At 44.2% G+C, this 21,701-nt stretch overlaps 1 protein-coding gene across 1 annotated transcript in view; it reads right to left on the bottom strand.

Annotated features, from left to right (window-relative positions):
* The window catches only part of PAX3 (paired box 3), an 80,228-nt gene that overhangs the window by 20,779 nt on the left and 37,748 nt on the right, over positions 1-21,701 (bottom strand). The window contains 2 exon segments of the mRNA XM_076340621.1: positions 4,571-4,719; positions 4,722-4,775. Coding sequence (XP_076196736.1) covers positions 4,571-4,719; positions 4,722-4,775 — 203 coding nt within the window.

Genomic DNA, 21,701 nt, shown 5'->3' on the forward strand with positions numbered 1-21,701 from the left:
CGCACACAGCATTTGCCTTCTTTATCCTATATATGATGCAAGAGGCACAGCCTCAAAAAAGGCACTATAAATTCTCCATAAACCACATCAGGAATAACTGTAAAGATCTGCTGAAAGGTCTTAAATGTTCCTGAATCTGTCCCACATCCCTGTACCCCATCTCCCCATAGCGCTGTGCAGTTCAGCGTACAAGCTCAAACCGTTTCAGAGGAGCTGAGGGCAAATAAAGACTTTTTTTTGGCACAGGTCCTCCCTCCCCCCTGATCTCCCAGTGAATGCTTTTCACTGTTAGCTACTGAGAAGAGACTGTGAAAGCTGGGAGATTGGACTTCAGAGCTTTCAAACCTTACTACTAGCTTAAGAGTCATCATTTCTTCTCTCACCTTCCCCCCCCTCCACTATCTTCTCCAAACCGTCTCTTCCCCTCCCTGTACCACAGCGAAACAAAGAAAACAATATGCAAGCACAGCACTTAAGAAAAAAATTATCATTTTTCTTCCGGCTACTCAAGAATTCTGAGCTCTTGGGACTTCTTTTATTTGCTGAGGCTATAATAAGCTTTTTATAAAAGCTTACAAGCTGATTACAAGTTTGACATGGGAACATTCAACCCCATCCTAGTAGCCTGGAGAGATCTGCCTGAATTTTCAAGACATGCTCTTTCATTAAACAATATTTTTCTTTTTGGAAGTTTTCAAGCAAACCAATTTAAAGCTGGGATTTGGCCGGGAAGAGTCTCTTCAGGACAGGACATACTCATGTTTCAGAATTCTCCCTGACTTCCCCTGCTTTTTCACCATTATTCACGGACTAAAAGAGTCCCAACAAGTTTCTCCCGTTGCCTTTTGGGGTTGAGCAGGAAGGCCGTCTGCCAGCCGCTTCTCACGGCAGGACCTCCTGCCCCGCACCATCCCGTGCAGCTGGGGGCACATCCTCAACACGGTCCAAGACGCGGGTCTCGCACATCGCATTTCTGATAATTTGGGAGGCCTGCCTTCAACACACGGCCCAGAAGGATTTGTCTGACCGGCCAGTCCCCATCGGCCAAGGCAGGCTCCTGGTCCTCCGCCTGCCAGAGGGCAAACCTGAACCTTATTTAAAAAGCTTTTATCAAAAGATTAAATTAAACGCCTCCCGCCGCCAATGTGAAACAGGCTCCAAGCTGCTGCCAAAGTTTGCCCAGTTCATCCCGGTCTAAAAATAAGCCTGATGTGGGAATCAAAAAGTGGCCAGAAAAGATGCTACCCACTCTATTCCTTGTGCGCTATTTGTTACAGAAACCATAACCGCACCGCTCTGAAGCTCAGAAAGAGCCTTTGATCTTTATCTACACTGGGGAGAATTTCACTTTTAGAATTCGCCTTCAGATTGAGTCAGTAAAAATAGGCCACAGACCTTAAGGGCCTGCACTGCAACTTAATGATGGTTTTAATGAGGCTTTAAACCGGACCAGTAAAGCACTGCATGGTTGTCATTTTTACTCACAATATGTGAATCTAACTTCACATTCCCAGGGTATTGCTACTCTCTTTTTTTCATAAAGGGTCATCCTTTAGGACTCTACTTATGTTTCCAAATTGTATCTGATGAATGCACAAGACCGAAGAACTTTCCCCTTCCTGCTGCATCTAACGTGCAAAAAGAGCCGGGTGCCTGCGGAAGAGGCAACAGAAGAGGTTGTCCCGGCTCCGCGTGACACCTAGGCTCAAACACGGGGGAAAAAGACTCAGTGGTCCTTGAGTGGAAAGGCGCTGCAGGAGGAATTGCAGGGAGCATTTTAACTCCTTATTACACCCAGTGCTGAAGTATTTGCAATGATTATAGTCACACATCTCGTGACTCTTGCAACATGGAGTTTGTTGCAACACTTCTTTCCCCAAAAGCCTTTCCTGTCCCCACGATTAAGTACACAAATAACATTCACAGTGAAAAGTCTGTTTTCAGCTGCTTGTAGCTTTCAAAAAATTCCCCGTAGGGGCTGAAGTGTTCTAAGTTTGATCTCAGCCCGGAGGCGACTTCCCCCCTCCAACCAACCAGCTTAGAAACATGCATTTGGTTACCCTTCAACAGTGGGAAAGTGAGAAAAATAGATGATTCGGCGGTTTAAGACTCTTCCTTTCACGGGTGTTCAGAGACCGCCTTGGGGAATAGGAGAGGGGAAGCACGGGGGCGGCAGGGTAGAAAAAACAAAACATGAGATGCGAGTGCTACATGGAGGGACTGAGGGAATAGCAAGGTTGGTCCAGTTGTAATCAATTAAATAACTTCCCAGACAATGTAAAACAACTCTACAAAATCAGTCCTTACAGCTCCAGAGAAGAAAATGTTCTGGGTTCAGCCGGACTCGGACGGTGAAGAGCTAGCTCTTTTAGACAATGCTTGACTGGGAAGCGGTCAAAGAGATCTTTGTGTATATATCCATATAAAATTTGGTATCTCTGATCTCTGTCATACTGTTACCAAAAAAGAAGTGAGACTAAGAAAGCTTGAATGCTACATCAGTATGGCTATCCAGCCCCCTCAGCCTCAAGTCTCTTCGGGTTATTTTCTTTTCACAGGTCGTCTTTTATTTCATGCCCATCATAGGTGGCTATTTTAAGGGGCTACAGAGAGGTGCTGAATGCTGATAAAGCAAATCCTGTATCCCTTAATCCACTGCTAAATCACTCTGCCAGGCTTCAAGGCTACCAGACAGATGGAGTGCACTAGGAAACTGCCCACAGGCTGGCTACTTCAACCCCTGCTCATCTTTAATCCAGAAAGGTTTTGTTCTGGCATTTTAATCATTGATTGACTGGGAACTTTCTTCCATGCTGGGTTAGGTAAAATATCCATATGTCAGAGGTACTGGGGAATTCGTGAGGCTGTAGATCAGAGGAGTGGTGTGAGACAGGATGTGTCCCAAGGGAACCGAGGAAGCCATAAGGAATGTAAAAAGTCACAGGGTTAAAGCCACATTAAGACAGCTGTTATGTTAATGAGAGTTCTGCTTTTCTTCTAGCTGTGGGTCATTGATTTAGAAAAACACGAACAAGGTCTTTTTCATTTTATCGTATTTTTCCACTGAAGCTAACGTAGACCAAACCATCATAGCCTAGATCCCATTCGTCTTGCTAACGGAACTTGTGTAGGAAGTTATCTTTATTATGTTTGTGCGTGGATGATTCCCAGGGCTTGATTTGGTCTTACCTGGCCCAAGTCTATATGAAGCTGTTTTGCAAGCATTTCACTTAGTAAACATGTTAAGAAGAGAGTCACGCACCACTGAGTTTGCCTTCCAGACAAATTCATCCGTACATCTGATTTTCTCTCACAGTCATAACAAACACTTGCAAGAAATGTGGTGTGAAGTCTTCTGCAAAAACATTTAGCAGGTAAAACTGAAAAAGTCTGGACCTTTCAAGACAGATACTTAATAATAATAATACAGCCACGCTGCAGTAGGCATGCTTGTCTTAAAAAGTCAGAGGGATTTTTTGTATTGCTCATTTCGGTTTGCAGAGTCTGAATGCCTCAGGCTGAGCTCCAAGGGCCAGAACATAAAAACAGAGTTTCACCAAAGCAACCAAGTTCACCTGTATCCTTGGTTAGATCACAAGCTACAACGTTTTGCTTGTCACCCAACTGCACATTTGCTTACAAACACTTGCAACTTGGACTGATTTCAACTAGACGCGCTTTTCCAAATGACTTTTAGATGTCAAGTAGTGAAAGAGCAGCAGAGGATTCTGCCTGCGGTATTAAACATTTCACAGGACGTGCTTCTGCGCCATGAAACAGAGTAAGTCCTAGTCTGAACCTGAACTCTGGGGTGCAGTTTATTCCAGAATTATTTGGCTGCTATTTGCCCGGTTTTGGACATCTGAAAATCCAGGTTCATGCCTTTTTTTTTTTTTTAAATTTAAATCAACTCCATGGTTTACTCCTCCAGCATGTTAGCTTGTTTTAGACAATTCAGATCTATGTGAAGTTGTGAAGACCTAACAGTTATTTGGGGGTTTATTTTCTTTTGAATTAAACTGACAGTGGGGATAAAAGAGCTATTACAAGGTTTAAATCAAGTCAACTTCAAAAGCTAATCTAGAAGTAAACTGTAGATACTGCACCAGTAACCCTGCTCACTCGCATGGCTTTATAGACACATTGTCCTTTTTAAAATGTTTTTCTCTCCTCTGTTAATGCCTGAAAGACCCAAACAACAACAGATGAAATCAGTTATTTAACTATAAACTGGCACAACAGCTGATCTGATTATATGCACAGTGCTGTCAAATGCATAAAATAAACAAACTGGGATAACAGACCTTCTTCTCCAAAGGCTCACTATTATATTCATGGTAGGTACGGAACAATTACTGGAGAAAACACGAAACTTTTTTCAAAGCAGTTGTTGCTTTAAACAGTTGGAAAACCAACGTCCATGTACAGATGCAAAAACCCCTAAGGCTTTAAACAACGTAGCTTCACATTTTCCTTCTACCCCAGGGGTGGATCACGTAAGAATATAAAAGGACCCGACGTGCTAACAGAAAAGGAAATTCCCTTCGTTAGGCAGCTTTTAAATACATACCTGGACACGAGCCTCCGTGAGTTTGGCTCTTTGCGCAAGTTCTTCCCGGGTATAAATATCAGGGTAGTGTGTCCTCTCAAAAGCTCTTTCCAGCTCTTCCAGTTGCTCTGCCGTGAAGGTTGTCCTGCTACGACGCTGCTTTCTTTTAAAGGTAAATCTGGTTCAGAATCGATGTCAGAGCCTTCATCAGACTGGGGTGCTGATGCTCAAAAAAGAAAAAAATTAAAGACAGAAATTAGCTTTAGTTGAGGGGAAAAAAAGTGCAAAATATTGGATCAATCAATGATATCTTCTTATATGGAAAAGCTGCTTTGTCCCCATGACTCAGAACTGAGTTGGCAAACTTCAAAAAAGCAAAAAACTGAGAAATGAATCAGAGTTAAATGTTACGTTGTGCAAACGTGCTCAAATAAAGAATTGTCAAAAGTTCAACTATGATTTTAGCACCTTTTCCTGGCCCAAGAATATTTAAGGCCCTCTAGCAATCTTTTTGAGTAAATGAATTATTCAATTTCTTTGTTTTAACTCCTCCAGCAGTTTGCAAGTGTTTGTAAAACTTGAGCAGTACTGCTTAGTCCCAAGCAATCAGACAAGCGATACGACCTTGTTCCTTTCCCTGAGCTAGTGAACAGATACAAATATTTGTCACACCGGTGTGCATGTTGTAACTTAAACATTCCGACTCTATAAACACATGTCCATGAGACCTCCCCTATAGATCCATCACTAAAACCTTATTGCTGAAACGGTTATGGAAGTGATTACAAAGGTATGGGGAAGAAATCTGATAATTGAAGAAATTAATTCTCATACACAATCAAATACTTCATGTCATGTGTATTATTATTTGTCCTACACTCTGAACAGTATCTTACACAGGTTTGTGTTAGTATATCTCAGCACATTTAAACATTCTCGCTCGTTTGCAACTTACTCACCTGTCTTAGGGCCACCTAACATAACCTTAGGACAGGCCAGACAAGCATTAATACTAAAAAAAAAAAAATAAATTGAGACGCACGTTGCACAGAGAAGTCTTGTAAGAATAGCTCAGAGCAACAGTTTGACTTGACTCTTCCAGTTACTAAAGCAAGGAGGTTCCAGCATATGTGATGATCAGAGCTGAAATACAAGGACTGCGTGCTTCCTTCACCTAAGGTTTCATCATTATTCCTCCTAACCTTGGGAGGTTTTCCAGCACAGAGCACGGCTACACAATGTGCTGATGCTCAGCCTCCAGGCAACAGTCCAGGACGTGACTGCAAAACAGCCAGGCTGTGTTGGACCAAAGGCCCCTCACACCACGCCCCGAGTCGGTACTTACGGAAAGTCGGCAAGAAACAGACCACGTACAGCACGTCCATGACCCAGGAAGGGGCTACCAACTCTTGCAATCAGCAGTTTAAAGAGAAATCAGAACCGAAACTCTTACTGGGTTTCAGGGACGTGGAGAGAGCGAGATCACACACAGCCAGCCAGCTCCCGGCATCACTGCTTGTTTCCCCTGTGCTGCCTGGCAATCAAATGAACTCCAGCTACAGCCCAGCCGCGGCTGAACCCGTTGCTGTAGCTGTGAAGGCAGCAAAGCCTCTTCCAGTACCCGACCGCATTCTCTTTCTCCAACAGTAATGAACCAAAAGAGTAGACTTCCAAAGCCAGCCTTCACTTGCATCAGCTGCTGTCCCAGGCGACAAGCGTTCCTTCTTGCCTGAGTCTTCAAGGGAAACCACCTAAAGAGGGCAGACACTCCCCAGTGATGCTGAAACCACTTGTTCAGTTGAAATACAAGCATTGCTTCTACTACTTCGATAATTCCCAATAAATTATTGCTATAGACATTGATTTAAAATAATAATCTTAACTTGATTTATTTTGAAGTAACTTAGAACAGAAAGCCAGAAAGAAATCGCTGTTTCTCAAGCTCCAGCTAAAACCCCCCCACCACATTCATTTCTAGCTATCTTACATTTCCAATTTCACTCAAGCTGTTTGAAACTAATAAATACACCTAATCTGTTTACTTGGTCTTACAGCATGAGAAAGACAAAGTGCTTTTTCAGACAACTCAGCTGAAGAGTTTATGAATTTCTGCATACCAAAAAAAAAGAACAATTCCTGCTAGACCAGAGGCTCTTATGTGAAAGCTATCTTCATTGTCCAGACGCCATCAATATTTTGGATTCAACACACACAGGACATCAGGAGAAACTCCCATAGAGCTCAGCATCGATGCACTGTGAAAACATCCAACTCCCAGAGCGTCTTACTTGCATGGAAGTTTTGCCCCAGGTAAGGCTGGATTAAGCTGTTCTGGTTCTTGAGAATATTGTCCCCGAGAACAAAGGGGAATCAGCACAAACATCCTATCCCAAACAGTTCAAGTTCATTCCTTATTAAACAGGCAATCTAGGGTGTTCCCAAAAATGAACATAACACATTGTCTGATAGAATATATATAATATTATAAATCCCAAATCTTCTCGGTTCGGGTCCCAAGCGAATCAGTGACACCTGCCTTCCTCAGCGACTGCCAAGTTACAACCCTCCAGGATGGCTTCATGCTGCTGTTCGAGAATAAAAAGAAACATAGGATATTTAAAGTATAGTTTCCCTGTGTTAGCCTCAGATACAAATCACCCACCTTAAGCAGAACGGCTACTGCTGACAAGCTAGAGCAGCGGAGGAGAGCACACCAGCCATGCCAACAGGGTCACACCGGCTAGCACCGCACTCTGACCATACCCTCCAGAGCTCAGGAAGGTCCCTTTCAGAGACAACTTCGCTGACAAAAAGTTGCCTTCAATTGTGTACGATGAGTTTGGGCGGGGGAAGTCAAATCCTCAGATCTCAGGAACTCTTTCAATGCTCTTTCAGACTCTACAATGTATGTGTGGAACTTCTTCAAACATCTACATATATGCCTATAAAAAGGCAGCTTAAACTGTGCAATTTACAGCGGATATTTATCGCTAAATTTCTGAAGTGAATTCCCTGGAAGTATCAGGAGGCCTATAATGATCTTTCCAAAAGTGTTTTATAAAGACTTAGCAAAATCTTGTGATGTTTCCCCTGCACCTTGCATTCATGCAGCAATGAGAATGCAGAACTGAAACACTGACTTAATTTCATTTTAGCTTTACATTTCATTAAGCAGTATATGAAAGGCACAAAGGTAAACCAGTCAGAAAAAAATGAACAAAAGTATCTAAGAGTCCAGGACAATATGTCTAATCAAGTGCAAACATTTAGAGAGAAAGTATTAAAATTAAAGCAGGGAGAAAACCTTTATCAAATGAAATGGCTTTCGTATCTATCTGATTTCATCGGTGTTACCCTTCGCCAGGCCTGGCTGCTGTGTGCAGCTTTATTGAAAACATTGAGTTCCTTTGTCTTGTCTGATCTGCAACATTAAAGATCAGACAAATGTAATCCCAAATGATAGCTACATGTCTGTACTACAAACTGCACTATTTTTATTTCTTACAAAGTCTTCTGAAATATTATTAGTGTCAAGTTTTCTTATTTTTTCCTATTAAAGTACCATTATTAGATTTTTGTATAGGTGAGAAGCCAATCAGAGTATTGGCTAAGCACATAAACTGGACACACCTCAGCCTTTAAAAAAGCAGTATTTATTTTATATATGCTCAATAGCCATAGGGTATTGCCCTTTTGCTAAGCAGTATCTCACTAATAGATCCATTGACTTCCATGATATAAAAAGATACTATTCAGCACAGGTAAAGGTGGTCAGATTTTAGCTGGGTTATTTCTATCTCCATCACCTCCGCAGACACACAAGATGCATATCGCTAACCTTTACGGTTGTCCTAATGATCTTCATACTCCAACTCCTCGAGCTATAAATAGGAGAAAGAAGGAGACTGACCAGCATCCTGGGAGATCCCCGGCCAGACCCCTTGGGTCACCGGTACCCCCCCTTACTGCGCAGCTCAAAATGGGAGAGGCAGCCAAAAGCACTACCAGTAGCTGAGCCATGAAGTTTAATTAAAGAAGGAATTACAGAATTAAAGAGCAATTATTTGTCCCTTAACCCCTCGTGACCTGTCTGGTGGCCTGAGGAAATGCTGCATGCTGGTTATCACCACGATACGCAAAAAACCTCTGCCCAGTGTCGTAGGCATTCGGTCACCTGGAGCTCTGCAACCATCCCTTTTCCAAACACCATAAATAGACACGTTGGGGCGAAAACCGAACAACAAAATGACGCACAAGAGGTCATCCTGTGGGTTGTTCTTCCTCTCAGCAAGACATTTCATTTGAATAATTAAATAACAAAAACATGACAACCATTTAAAACCCATACATGACGGCTGCAGCACGGCGCACCTGACGAAGGCAGGCAGAGGGGGTTATCTTTCTGCGAAGGCACAACTTCTCTGGCAAGCCTTCAGTCACTGTGAATTTTTTTTAATAAAATATTACACAGCCTCTTCCTCTGAGCATAACAGCCTGGGGTCTGCCCTAGATAAAATCTGTCTAGCCGCGGATCTCGCTAAAGACAGACCAAAAAAAAAAACCCCAAATGTACCACAGGCCAGGGAGGGTTCTGGTGGCGGTTTTATTTGCTAGCTACCCTCCCCGCATCTTCCCGTATCTTTCTTTATGCAAGATTAATTTCGCAGGCTCTGCCCCTCGTGCCACGTCTCTACTACTTCAGGCTGCGGCCAGGGGCATCCCCAGCTTTGGGGCCAACCGGGGCGTTCTGCAGCGGGTACCGCGGGGCTGCCGACGGCTGCCTGATCCCCGCAGCCTTTCACGCCCAGAGAGACGCGAGTGACCTCCCTCGTGTTTACTCGGGTGCAGGCGAGGAGGAGTGCAGCAGGGCCGCCACCCCCACACAAACCCCGCAGTAAATGACAAATGACACTTTCTCTTTGTGATCTTTGGGATTTTTGTTGACTTATTTGGAGGCTTTTGTTGGGTCCTAAGAAATGGCCTGTGGCTGAGGCCTATTCGACCGATTTCCACGCTCCATCTGTGGTATCCATCAGCAGGGTCTTTGCCCGCATTCAGGGCTCTGACACCTGCCTGGCAGGATGCGGGAGGCACAAAGGAGGCTGCCGCGGACGAGGGGGGCGGTGGGCCGGGGGGGGGGGGGGGGGGGGGGGGGGGGGGGCCGGGGAGGGCAGCCAGGGTGAAGGGGATGCACAGCAGGGGTTAATCCAAGCTACCCCCTCCCCAAACCTCAGCACCTGGAGGCGTCCCTCCAAGACTGCCTCCCCCTGCCAGAGGTAAGGGGGCTGAAACGCAACCCTCCATCACACTGTAGATGAATTAAAGAGGAGAGATGGGAAAGCTGTCCCAGGATGCGGGTGTCAGAGTCACCCCAGGCGCTCGCTAAATAAACCTCCGGCGCTGGCTTGCTGGGAGCAGTGGTAGGTGGCCAGCAGTGCATTCCTCCCTGGATCCTTGTTTGTCTTGGGGTAGGCTTTCAGCAGCTGGCGTTTTAACAGTCGCCGGGCTAGAAACACGTCAGGCATCCTTTCTTTCCTCAAAATAAAGTCCACAGGAAAATAAAACGGCATCTTTATTTCCTACTAACAGCCCCCCTCTCTCCTCCCCTCTCAGCAGTCCCGTTTAGGGGCAGGCTCATATTTGCATACAAAATATAACGAAGACTCCCAGCGCATCAGCCCTTCATTTTGCTGTATTTGCCCGGGGAAACCGTGACGCCGGGCTCGCTTCTCCTCCTCCGGAAACCTCACTGTCACAGCAAGGAGCCATTAAAAAGAAAATACGCCCTGCCAGGTCCGCGCTAATCAAAACAGGACAAATAAACTCTGACACTCAACAACTCCCCAAGTGCCCGCAGCCCTGGGTGGAGACTACAGATTAGTTATGAATATGGCAGGCAACGGGGTACGAGCTCAGGGGGTCTGGAGTCACCCCTCAGCCACCTGTGAGCTGTTTAAGATGCCACAACGGAACGCCGTGTTTGTCTACGATAAAGCATGCTCCCAAGATTAGAAGAACACCCCGAAGTTTTAGGTTGTGGTGCTCCCACCAAAGCACTTTTGGCAAGTTTACCAGGACTCAGAGCTGCAATTTTATCCAATTCACTGTTCACTTTCTGTGCTTCACCGTCAACAGGGGAAGAGGACAGAGGGGAGATTCGGGCACGCAGAGTTTCACCCTGTTCGGTCACAACCCAAGATTTGTTAGCAGTTGGATTCCTCTTCTTTGAGAGGAAAAGGAAAAGCAAATTTCAAAAAACCAAAGAACAAAACAAAAAGCCACAAAACATTTCTCAGTGGCGTTAAGATAAAAACATGATAATACTGCTACATACTGCTATTTCCCTGCTAAAAGTGAAAATTTAGGATCAGCAAATATGTGAGAGAATTCTCAATCTTGCTAGAAAGCAACAGAAAACGTAGTACAATGTGAAATAATCACGAGTAGTAAAACTGCTTTTAACCCTTTCTACCGGCATTTTGACTATATGAAAAAAAAAACCCCAAGAAACAAAACCAAAAAGCAAGCCTCTGTTCCAGACATGAATATCGCTCATCTAACAAGGATTAAGTCACACTTCAATTACTCCTTTGAAAACCGCTGCTATTTGCAAAGGGCATACTTACAAAAACATTGTAAATGGCTTTTTTTAAACTCCACAGGCACTTTACAGAAGTCTGCAGCGAGAGAATGAGAGAAATGGGGAGAAAATATGTTGCTGTTTAAGTAAACTGATTAATAAGAGTAATTAATCGGTTACTGGAATTGGAAAAGAGCAACCCCATCCCCTGTGAGCTCTAAGCTGGAAAGTCAGCACAGAAAGGGAACAGCCACCGCAACAGTGATAAAAGTGATCTTCCTGAGAGAAGCGGATGGCATTTTTATTTTGTTTGGGCTGATTCGCATAGAGAAATGTGCTTTGTACAGCGAAGTGAAAAGGAAAACAGTAGCTGCAGTAAAAGGAAATGGCCAACAGTGACTTTTATTTACAATTACCAAGAGACAGGCTATTATTGACCATATGTGCCACAATCGCCCTCCTTATCATGGGTTGGCCATCATGTCCATTGGGAGCTGTTAATGAACTGGGTAATTGAGCTGCTGACATGTGTTACCAAAACAAAACAATAGGAAGAAGAGACAAATGAACATTTTATTTGCCAATCAGAGTAGGTTCCGCTTTTCAGAGAGCTGTGCCTAAGTAAGTGGCTGAATACATAAAACAGTGCATTGAAGGCAAGCAGATGCATGCACAATAATGGTTAACTGACAGCCTATGGCCCATCTGTGCTTAACATTTTGTTAAAGAAATTACTTGACTTGCTAAAGAGACAAATCGTACAGCTGCCCCAAGTGCTGCATTATAAGAGATAAATCATTAGCTAAACTGTTTCATGCTTAAAATGACAATGCATATTAACAGTTAGGCAGGGACATTTTGTCAGCACAGCTTGATGCAGTTATAACTTACAAAAAATGTGACAGCTCATAGCTATTCAACGATTTCAACTCAGAAGAGGATGACAACACTGTGAAAACAATTTCACCGCACAAATAACAGACAATTCAGTCTCTTCTTTTTAAAAATATATTTGGGGTGGTTTTTTTGAATGATGAAATAATACGGAAAGAGAAAAAAATGGCCAATGTCTAACTGTTCTGCACCCTTAATCGGCTAGCATGTACTTCATTCAAAACCACAGAGCATCAAAAAGGAACACATTCCATTTTAAATATCAAAGACTGCATCGCCAGCACCAAGAATAAATGGCTAATTCTCAACTGTGCATGAAAGGATAAAGAATTTCTAGAGTGAAAGGAAGGGAAGAGGAAACTGCAAATACGACTACAAAAATCTCTTCTTATTCCCCAACCTCCTCTTCCAAAAAGAGATTTGTTTTGTTGATACAAGTAACATTAAAGTACTTAACAGCTTTGCACGTGGGCCTGATCCCACTCAAGTTTCACTGCTGTAAATTTGCACTGGGAATTGCTATCATTATTATTTTATCTTGTGAACTAAATACAAAGGAACTGCAGTCAGCACTCGGATCCTATTGCACAGGTGATGCACACACACCGGCGTGTATAGCCCAGCAAACCTGCCCAAGGGAGGGCAGAAAAACAGCCCCCCCCCCCCCCTCCTCCCGACTCAGTCACACAGGCCAGGGCAAGCCAGACCTCAACCAGATTCACCTGAGCAACTGCACCACCTGAAACAAAAAACAACAAAAAAGGAAGGCTATTTGGTAAAACTCAGGTAGCCTGTAGGACCTTTCCCCGTGGTTTCAGAGGTTGGTGCCCACCTAAGGGTTAGGCTCAGGCTTAATGACTAAATAGCAGTTAAGGTGCTGCAGTTTTCCCCACGAAGACAAGACTGCCTTGCTGACTCGGTTTCTATTCGCTGGCCTCAAAGGACTACTCTGCTGTTTCCACCGGTATCAGAGCAAAGCTTGATCCAGGCAAGCTTTGGCCCTTGCTCAATCCCTCCCATCATTCCCAGCAGATCCAGGGAAGGAGTTCAGCGAGAGGGAGCCGGCACTGTGATAGCCCCGGGCACGACAAAGCGCTCCAGCGCTGAACCTGTACAATCACGCTGTCACTGGACTCTGAGTCACCCAGGACCGGACCAGCTCTCTGAATACGGCCTATTGATGAGGAGAGGAGGGGAGAGGAGAGGAGGGGAGAGGAGAGGAGGGGAGAGGAGAGGAGAGGAGGGGAGAGGAGGGGAGAGGAGAGGAGGGGAGAGGAGGGGAGAGGAGAGGAGAGGAGGGCTTTTTGAAAAGCACGGAGTCACAAGCGCGTCCCATCGATTTTCACCGGGAGCTCACGAGTGCCCACATCTGGGGGCTTTTCCAACCCTTCCCACAGGGAGCATCCATGGTAACACTGCGAACTCGAGTACTGTATTTAAGCATTGCAGTATCTTGTCTTCTCACTTAAAAAAAAAAACACTAGGCAATTTCAAGGAAAAACTTCCAGAGGACTCAAAAAAGAACAACTTTGTCTCCTAAATTTAGAAAAACGTGAAGGAAACTAAATACTCAAATCCAAATGAGGTCTGCTCTCAACAACCTTTAGGAAGCTGGTATTTTAGATGACATTTTAATATAAAAGGCAGGGAGACTTAAGACGAAAGCTGAATCTCTCTCGTACAAATCCCAGAACATACTAAGAAAGGATTGGCATCGTGTCTTCAAGCCGCTACCAGCTGATTGGAGAGCTGATCGGTAACCACTTAGGACTGAAAACGTTGAGTATCCTGAGAGATGGAACTTGTCAGCTGAGAAATTAAATAAAGCAAACGAAGGAGTCTCTGGATAAATAATGAGACCGTATTAGCAGGTTAAAGCACTACCAATAATTGAGCTGTCAGCAATCTCTCACTGCGTAGGCAGTGTGGATTCTTCAGAAGGAAAGGAAAAAAGAAAATCTATAGATCATATTTGGCTCAATCCTTTGCAACAACAGCATGCAAACGGAACTCCTAAAGTTATACAAGCTGATCAAACTTACTGGGCACACTAAGACGGAAGAAAGCTTACAAGCATTTTTCAAAAACAGCTCTGCATTGCTTCACTGGGTTTTGACCAACTCGTAGAATGGCTAAAACATTTTGGAAGGAAAAAAAAAGGTTGTAGAACAGATATTTAAGGTAAAAAATTGAGAATGTTTTAATACATTTCCTAGCTCTCTCAACTAGTTCTAGCACGTGAATTAATACATCCTTGATTCAAACCAGACAAACACTGACCGAGCAAGCTGTTGTAGATAGTTTCATCTCAATGTCAACATTACAGTCCCCAAAGTCTCTATTGGAAATCAAGGCTATCATCTCTTCTTAAGCCCACAGCTGCAGCCAGACCACCCCTCAAGCCACTTTTACCTACTATAGAGCTAAACTGAGTTGTACGAGCATCTCTATCACTCTCAGGACTTGGAAAGGCCAAAATATTTCCAGGCTTTTTTTTTTTTTTTTAAACAGAATATTGGATTTTGTCATTGAATACTCCGTTTCCTCTAGAAATCACTTTACTTTGCAAAAGATTGCTGGGGTTTTGTGGAAGAAAACTAAGAGTGCTGACTTTTTTTTTTTCTCTTCCCCAGACTTCAGTCAATTACAAAAAGTTACATTTTTCACCAGATATTTTTCCTGTGACTGATTTCCCAAGGTACTACCTACTCCTGCCAAATGCCTCTTCTACAGCCAAACCTGTTAGTAACTCAAGGTCACTCCCATCACAACTACGTAAGAATTGGGGTGCTGACCTCAAAATCCATCATCTTCTGTCATGGGACCTGGTCCTACTGGGTACTGAGCCCTCCAGTCCCACTGGCCAAAGGCAGTCTCTGCCCTTCCAGTTGTTCCGGTATTTGGGATGAAAGGTTACAATGGGATAGCAGTAGGGTGCTCAGCACCTCTTCGTGTTACTTCCCACTGGGTTTTTCATTCCCAGCTCCTGCCTTGGGCGCCAGCACGGGGTGCGGGACTCCTTGGTGCACAAGACTCCCTGGAGCACACAGTGCTGTTTCATTCGTTACGCTGCCTGCGATGCCGTTACAGGAATTAGCTCGAGTCCACCCAAGAGCCCGTCACCTGCAGATTCTCCTTGTCTCTCGCCCTGTGGAGTTTGTGTGCCAGCGAGCTCCTGGCATCATCCTCTCATCACCCTTCCCAGTGACTGTCACCTGAGAGCTCACACCTACACATAACCCAGGCTGCTCTGGTTAGGTGAAACGTGAGCAAACCAACCCCGCAAAAGCTATCGGAGCTCGCAGACGCCACCTGACCATACCGTTGCCACGTTACAGATTATGGACATGAGAAATTAAAGCAAGACATTTTCTATTTTTTTTTAGGCAGACATTGAAACAACTGACATTTGGGTGATTAAAAAAAAAAAAAAAAGAAAAGAAAAAAGGAGTTCCATGCACACACACAGTGCTATAAAGAGATTAACACTGTGATTTGCTAACAATGAAGCAAGGTATACAGCTTGCTATCTATTCAAAAGTAACACGGGGAGCTTAATTTCTGAAGAAAACACACAATTCTTGAGTCCAGTAAGAAAACCAGAGAAAAGCCCAACATCAGCCAACCTCAGAGCAGTCAACAGAAGGGACTGATGTGCCGTGCCGGGCTGCAGCCGGCCCCGCAGCACCTTTACAGCACAGAAAATGCATCCAGCTGGGAGTCCCTCTTGATCCATTCTCTACACCACTGACATATGTAATTCCCATACATTTGCTCTCGTTTACTACTTGTTGACAGATGCTGATAAATGCTCTTGAAAACCTACAGGAACGATGGCTGCTGGTGAATGCTTAAAGGTAGAGATGTCAAAAATCATTTGACTAAATATACACACACTTACATCATCTGGTTTGAAACCTCTACAGATATTACCAATACATTTATAACTGTCTCTCTGAATTATTAGCAGCCCCCAAAAAAGGGGGGGCTGAAAAAGTAACTCTGCCCCAAATTTTGAGAGATAAGCACACTGGCTCTTCTTAACTATTCCTCCGTACAAATAAGATACCAACAGGCATCCTGCCGCTTCTATATCCCGCGGGCTTTGCTTGGACACTAACATCGCAAAACACGTTATGTCTCTATTGTTTCTTCCCCCCCCCCCCCCCCCCCCCCCATATTATTTATTTTGAAAGAGTATTCGTTCAGGAATCAGAATGAAATAAAGTTTTAATTGATATCAAACCCCTTTATACACAATGAGAAACGAAACGTGTGTGTTGATAAGCATGCAATCCACGGCATCCACAGAGCACAACTTGCAGAACACTTACGTCGTTATGCCAATATAAAACGTTAGCCTAACTGTTGCCTTCACTACATTACTTTCAGCAGACTTCACCGTGGCACTTTGTGGTTTGTAGCTGTTTAAAAGGAGCTATGATTTTAAGCACGTCCCAACAAAATTTGACTGCAAAACATTTCCTAGTAAGCTGCAAACGGAACGAAATAAACCGGGCAAATTAAGCAACAAATAAGGCTGCTTTGATTTGTTGGGGATAGGGGAGTACCTTCACTCTATTTTAAAAAAATATAATTCCCACGGGCATTTAAAGAACTGTTCTACACCAGTGCCACCCAACCTTTATTTAACCCACGGACCACAGCAGTCCCCAAGAGGACCGTCTGTGAAACGCCTGCTGGCTCCCAACTGCTCCCGGCACCGCCTGGGCTGCGGGGTCAGAGTCAGCCCCAGCTACTGCGCAGCTTTTGGCAACGGGTTGTGACGAGGGTTTTCAAGGTTTTGGGGGGGTTGCCCCCCCCTTTTTTTTTGGGGGGAGGGGGTGTTCAGTGGTTGGCGTTTTTTTTTTTTTAATTATCGGTAATTAAAACTACAGAGTTGTTGTTGCTACTAAGTACGTTGTCCATTTCCCAGCTTCCTCTGCTGCACTGCAAAATAGTGGAATGTAAGATCCAGGGATTTTCCTGAAAAGTTTTAGGTAAGCCTTTAAATAAACAAAAATATTGAAGAGCCTGAGCAAAGTGATAAAATTTTACACTGGGGCTTAGATATTCAGTTTCTAACAGTCTCGTGGATATGAGGCAGGCTTGGGCCATTTAGCTCATCTACCCTGTATTTATTAACAGCTGTGAAGCGGTAGAGATCCCACACTACACCTCTGCTACACGCCAAGCACGGGGGATAACTCCTGCATCCCACCTGCAACTATGGCCTCCCGGGTCCGATACCCAAGACATGCAACCCAAGGCGCCGAACTCCAGTTCTCACTAACTTCTCCTCCCGATTATTTTCCACTCTCACGCCATCTCACCCTGCCTTGCCATTTCCAATCCGAGCTCACAGTTCTTCACTCTTGCACAGCGCAAGGTGATACGGGATGCCAAAACGTCCCAGAGCTCTGCAGTACCGCACTTGCTGACACACCCGACAAAGAAATTTGACAGATTATTAAGCAGTCTCGAACTGAATCTTTCCTACCACGAATCGGAGTTGTATTTTTTGGTGTCTCAGCCTCCAGAGACTTAAGGAGCGCAGAATATGCTACACACACTATCCTCAACATGCAGATCCTTGCCACCGCCAAAACATACTACAGGCACACCTTACCTACAGAGAAGGTGTGTAAGTGCATACACAGCAGGGCATAATCTGCAAACGGTGCGTGCGTGCATAAAAATACAAAACCCACCTTCTGTTAAGACCGACAGTAACAATCATCTGGTATGAAGACAAGGAGAGAAAAGGCGGCAGCTTTAATTTTATGAAGGTACAGGTGTGCTGTAGGATCTTTCATACCCCGAGCACACAGATCAAGGCAGTACCGTGATAGGTGCACGTTGCATGTTGTGTCCCTACAACGTAAGCACCTGGAGTTTCAATGACTTAAAGTGACATGATTGTCTAAACGGAGAGTATTTAAGTCATATATAAGGTACAAAACCACACATACTATCACACGTTTGCTCTTTGCCATTCCCAATGGAAGAGACGCTGAAGAATCTAGTTCTTCATCCCAGATATTAAATGCAAATCTCATCATTTTAGTGGGCTTTGGATCAAACCTCTAGACTCAGAGGTAACCCTCAATCACCCACAGGTATCAGGAATTTCCACGCACAGGAGACACAAGGTAGACGGCCTTTAATTTAGTTTCTTTTTCCCAGATGGGAACCCGATGAAACAGCCTGTGCTTTTTTTGGAGCATGAAGAGGAGTTCATTGTTAGATGATCTCCCACACACTGAAAATCAATGGTTTCATTAAAGCTGATGGGTTTAGCCTCCAGAAACAGGGCAAATTCTCTAAGATAACAGTGAAAGCGGTCCCAAACAGATTTGCAACATTTAAAAGTAGAAAAAAAAAATTACCAAATGCAAACACATGAATTCAGAAAAGTTGTTAAAAACGCCTGGTTTCGTAGCTACAATCTTTGATCTCTGTAAAATCAGCTATCTTAAATTGTTAGGCTGTAGGGTTAATTGATAGCATCTATTTAAAGGTTCTCTTTGTTTCCCAGAGGTCCTCAACATTATGGGGGAAAGAAGAGAGGTGTTAAAAAAAAGATCTGGGAAACGATTTACGTCAACTATAAAGCTATAAAAATTCTGGCTCCTGCTTCACCTTGCCTTCCAGTGCTATGGCACCACTGAACTGAGTCCCTGTTTGTTCCACTCGTACACGACTGAGAGCACGGCAGCCTGCGGAGACTCACACGTGTGATGCTGGGTGCCCACCGCGAGCAAGAGTCTCGATAGCTCCACAGCAAAACATGTAACGAGAGCGCTTGCTTAGGTGGAAATACAAGTAGTTCTCGTTGCTTCCAATTTCTCTGAAAACACTGAAATCCTCCTAATACTGCACCACATTCAAAAGCAAGAGAGTTTCTCGAAGGCAGACTCTTCACATCTCCAGGGTGCTTGGCATTTTCCTGCCACCGTATGAAACCATAACAGGTCCTAGAACGGGAGCTTGCTTGGGTTTGGCTGCATGAGAGCCATCTCTCGTCTCCCAAGTCCAGTCTGAAATAGAAATACCCTCATGGTGAGTACTGGAAGAAGTGCAACCACTAACATGCAGCCCGCCTCCCCCTACCTATGCAGACAAGCAGTACATATTTTGGGGGGCTTTTCTAGGAAGCTTAGAAAAGGCAAGTATTCGACACCCACTGAACTTCAGCAAAAATTATGCGCTTATTTTCTATTTGACAGCAAATTTTTAATACGTTAATTTTTTCCTCAATTCACACCCTATGGATTGTGAGATGCAATTCTCTGTCTGCTTTGGGTCAAGTCCTGCTGAGAGCCACATCAAAGTGTTAAATACAGATTAGGAAGTCAAAACTTGGCCTGCAACACGGCCGGACAGAGCCCGACGATAGGGCCTGACAGATGCCCCACATGCGTACGGCAGAGCCTGCCAGAATGAACTCTGCACAATAGCAGAGAGACAGAAAAGAATAAAAGCTGCATGCTCCCAGCCAGCCTCCTGTGTCTGCAAAGGAAAACAGAGATCAACTGAGAAACGAGCTTTTTGCAGCTTTTCCAAGTGGCTTCCTTTTTATTGTTAGAGAAGCAGGGTAAGGAGATCCAGGGCCCCAGGTTTAGTGCTGTCCAAGGGGAACTCAGATCACAGAAACAAATGCAAGAGTGGTACTCTGCGAAAGCCATGTTTGTGAACTTTTTGCCTTCATCTACTGTTGGCCAAGTAATCCATGTTTCTCTGTCCCTGGTAGCGCATCATGTTGTGCCCCTGGGCTCACAGCAGAAGCCCAGAACACTCGTCGTCGCTACAGACATTGAATTTGATACGAATAAACAGAGAGGCTTCACCGCTGCGACAGCTTACCAACATCTCTGCTGCAGTTCGGGTGTCAGTGGGCTGAGACCGCTGCTCACCACAGAGCTCAAGAGCCTCCATCTCTGCTTTAAAGTCGAAAGATGTCTGGTGCACCGTCATATGCTTACACCATTATGTCCTTTTCACAAGGACATCTTAAGATCTGTGCTGGTACAGCTCCCAGCACAGTGGCAGTCTGTGAGCAGGGCTCCTGTTTACCATAGCAATACAAATAACAACAAGTGGCTGAGCAACAGATGGCCTGGAAACATTTCTGATGTTTTCAGTAACAATAACCTTATTCAGACACTCTAGTTAGACTTTCCAAATCATGGTCTAAGGGCATTTACCAGATAATACCTTCCACACAAACTTTGACACAGGCTGTGCTCTGGTCAACGTTCATTTAATTCTAACATATATCATCATATATAAATGGATTAACCAATATGCACAGTGGATAACTTCACAGTCAATGCTCAGATTGCGATCTTCAAAGAAGAGCCTGCCTCTGCCAGTACAATTAGTAACAGTCGTGCTGTTCTGTTAAGGTAGCAGAGGTTGTATTGCTAAAACCCCTGGACTGCTTTGAAAGTCTCCTTCAAACATCCAGAATTATTTTGCAAAATTCAAACGTGCAGATTTTTCTTTGCGATTTCACTGCTCGGGGGAAAAAAAGTTCGCAAAAGTGGTTCAATCAAAAAACAGAACCTCGTTCTATCTTCCACGGTCATCTTTGCCTTGCTTTTTCAATCCCACATGGCTCAGAATCCTTCCTCTATTGTTCTATAAGACACAAAACCAGTATAAGTGCCACTGAGATTTTTGATCAGGACCTAAAACAAGAGCAATAATTAGGATCTCTGTGAGGAGGAGTCTAGACCATCTTTTGACCAACTCGCGGCGAGTGGGACATCGTTGCCTGTCTCAGAGCAGTCACACGTATAACTAGAATGACAAAAAACAAGCATTGTTCCCTCCAGGAACATTATTGCATCGGAGACTTGAATTTTCACTACCACCTGGGACCGTCAAGGTTCAGCAGAAGGTTTACGATCTTTCTAAGTAAGCCTTGACTTTGTTTTGCATAAAAAATGGGCCTATTTATGGTTTTGCATCAAAGTCATGTGAAACGTGTGGTTTTGCATGGCTTCAATTAGAGACAAGCCTGAGGCACAAAAAGTTCAGATCCTGATCTGGATCCAGACCCACCCAAAGCTGAGGGACATTTAGGCTAAGGCACTTGGTTCTTGTCCATCTCCGATTCCAGCATGAAAGCCAGGTGGGACTCGCTGTCAGCAAACCCCCCGCTCCTCCCCAGATTTCTGCAGCTTTTCCAACTTGACATGGCAGCAGCAGCAAGAGGGTCCCTATGGCTTCTGATGGGATCTGAAACCCGTAAGACACTGTTTTGAGCCCCCGCAAACCAAAACCACGGCGTCTTCCCAGCTCTCACAATTAAGCTTTAAACCATAAGGAAAAAAGAAAACCCAAATTAACAGCCATATTGACAGTTTTATAGACCCCTGAGGGCTCTGCCTACATCCAAAGAAGACAGTGGGGCTTTTTTAAATTAAAGTGAATTAGTAATCAAGTTCCTAAGAAGGATTCATTTAATATATTAAAGGGCAGAATTCAAAACAATTTCAAAAGTAATCCTTTGGCCATAAACCGTTCTCTGTACAGTGGAAAAATGGAACATTGTCATTCTGATGCTTGTCTTAATTGGCATTCAGTTGTTTTCCTCTTTTAAAGTAATTGTTTATTACGTTAGTGGGCATCATCTTGCAGTAAACTAGTGTTGCCATCGGCTTCATTAGG

Source organism: Aptenodytes patagonicus, chromosome 6 (assembly GCF_965638725.1).
Source record: "Aptenodytes patagonicus chromosome 6, bAptPat1.pri.cur, whole genome shotgun sequence".
Taxonomy (NCBI): Eukaryota; Metazoa; Chordata; class Aves; order Sphenisciformes; family Spheniscidae; genus Aptenodytes; species Aptenodytes patagonicus.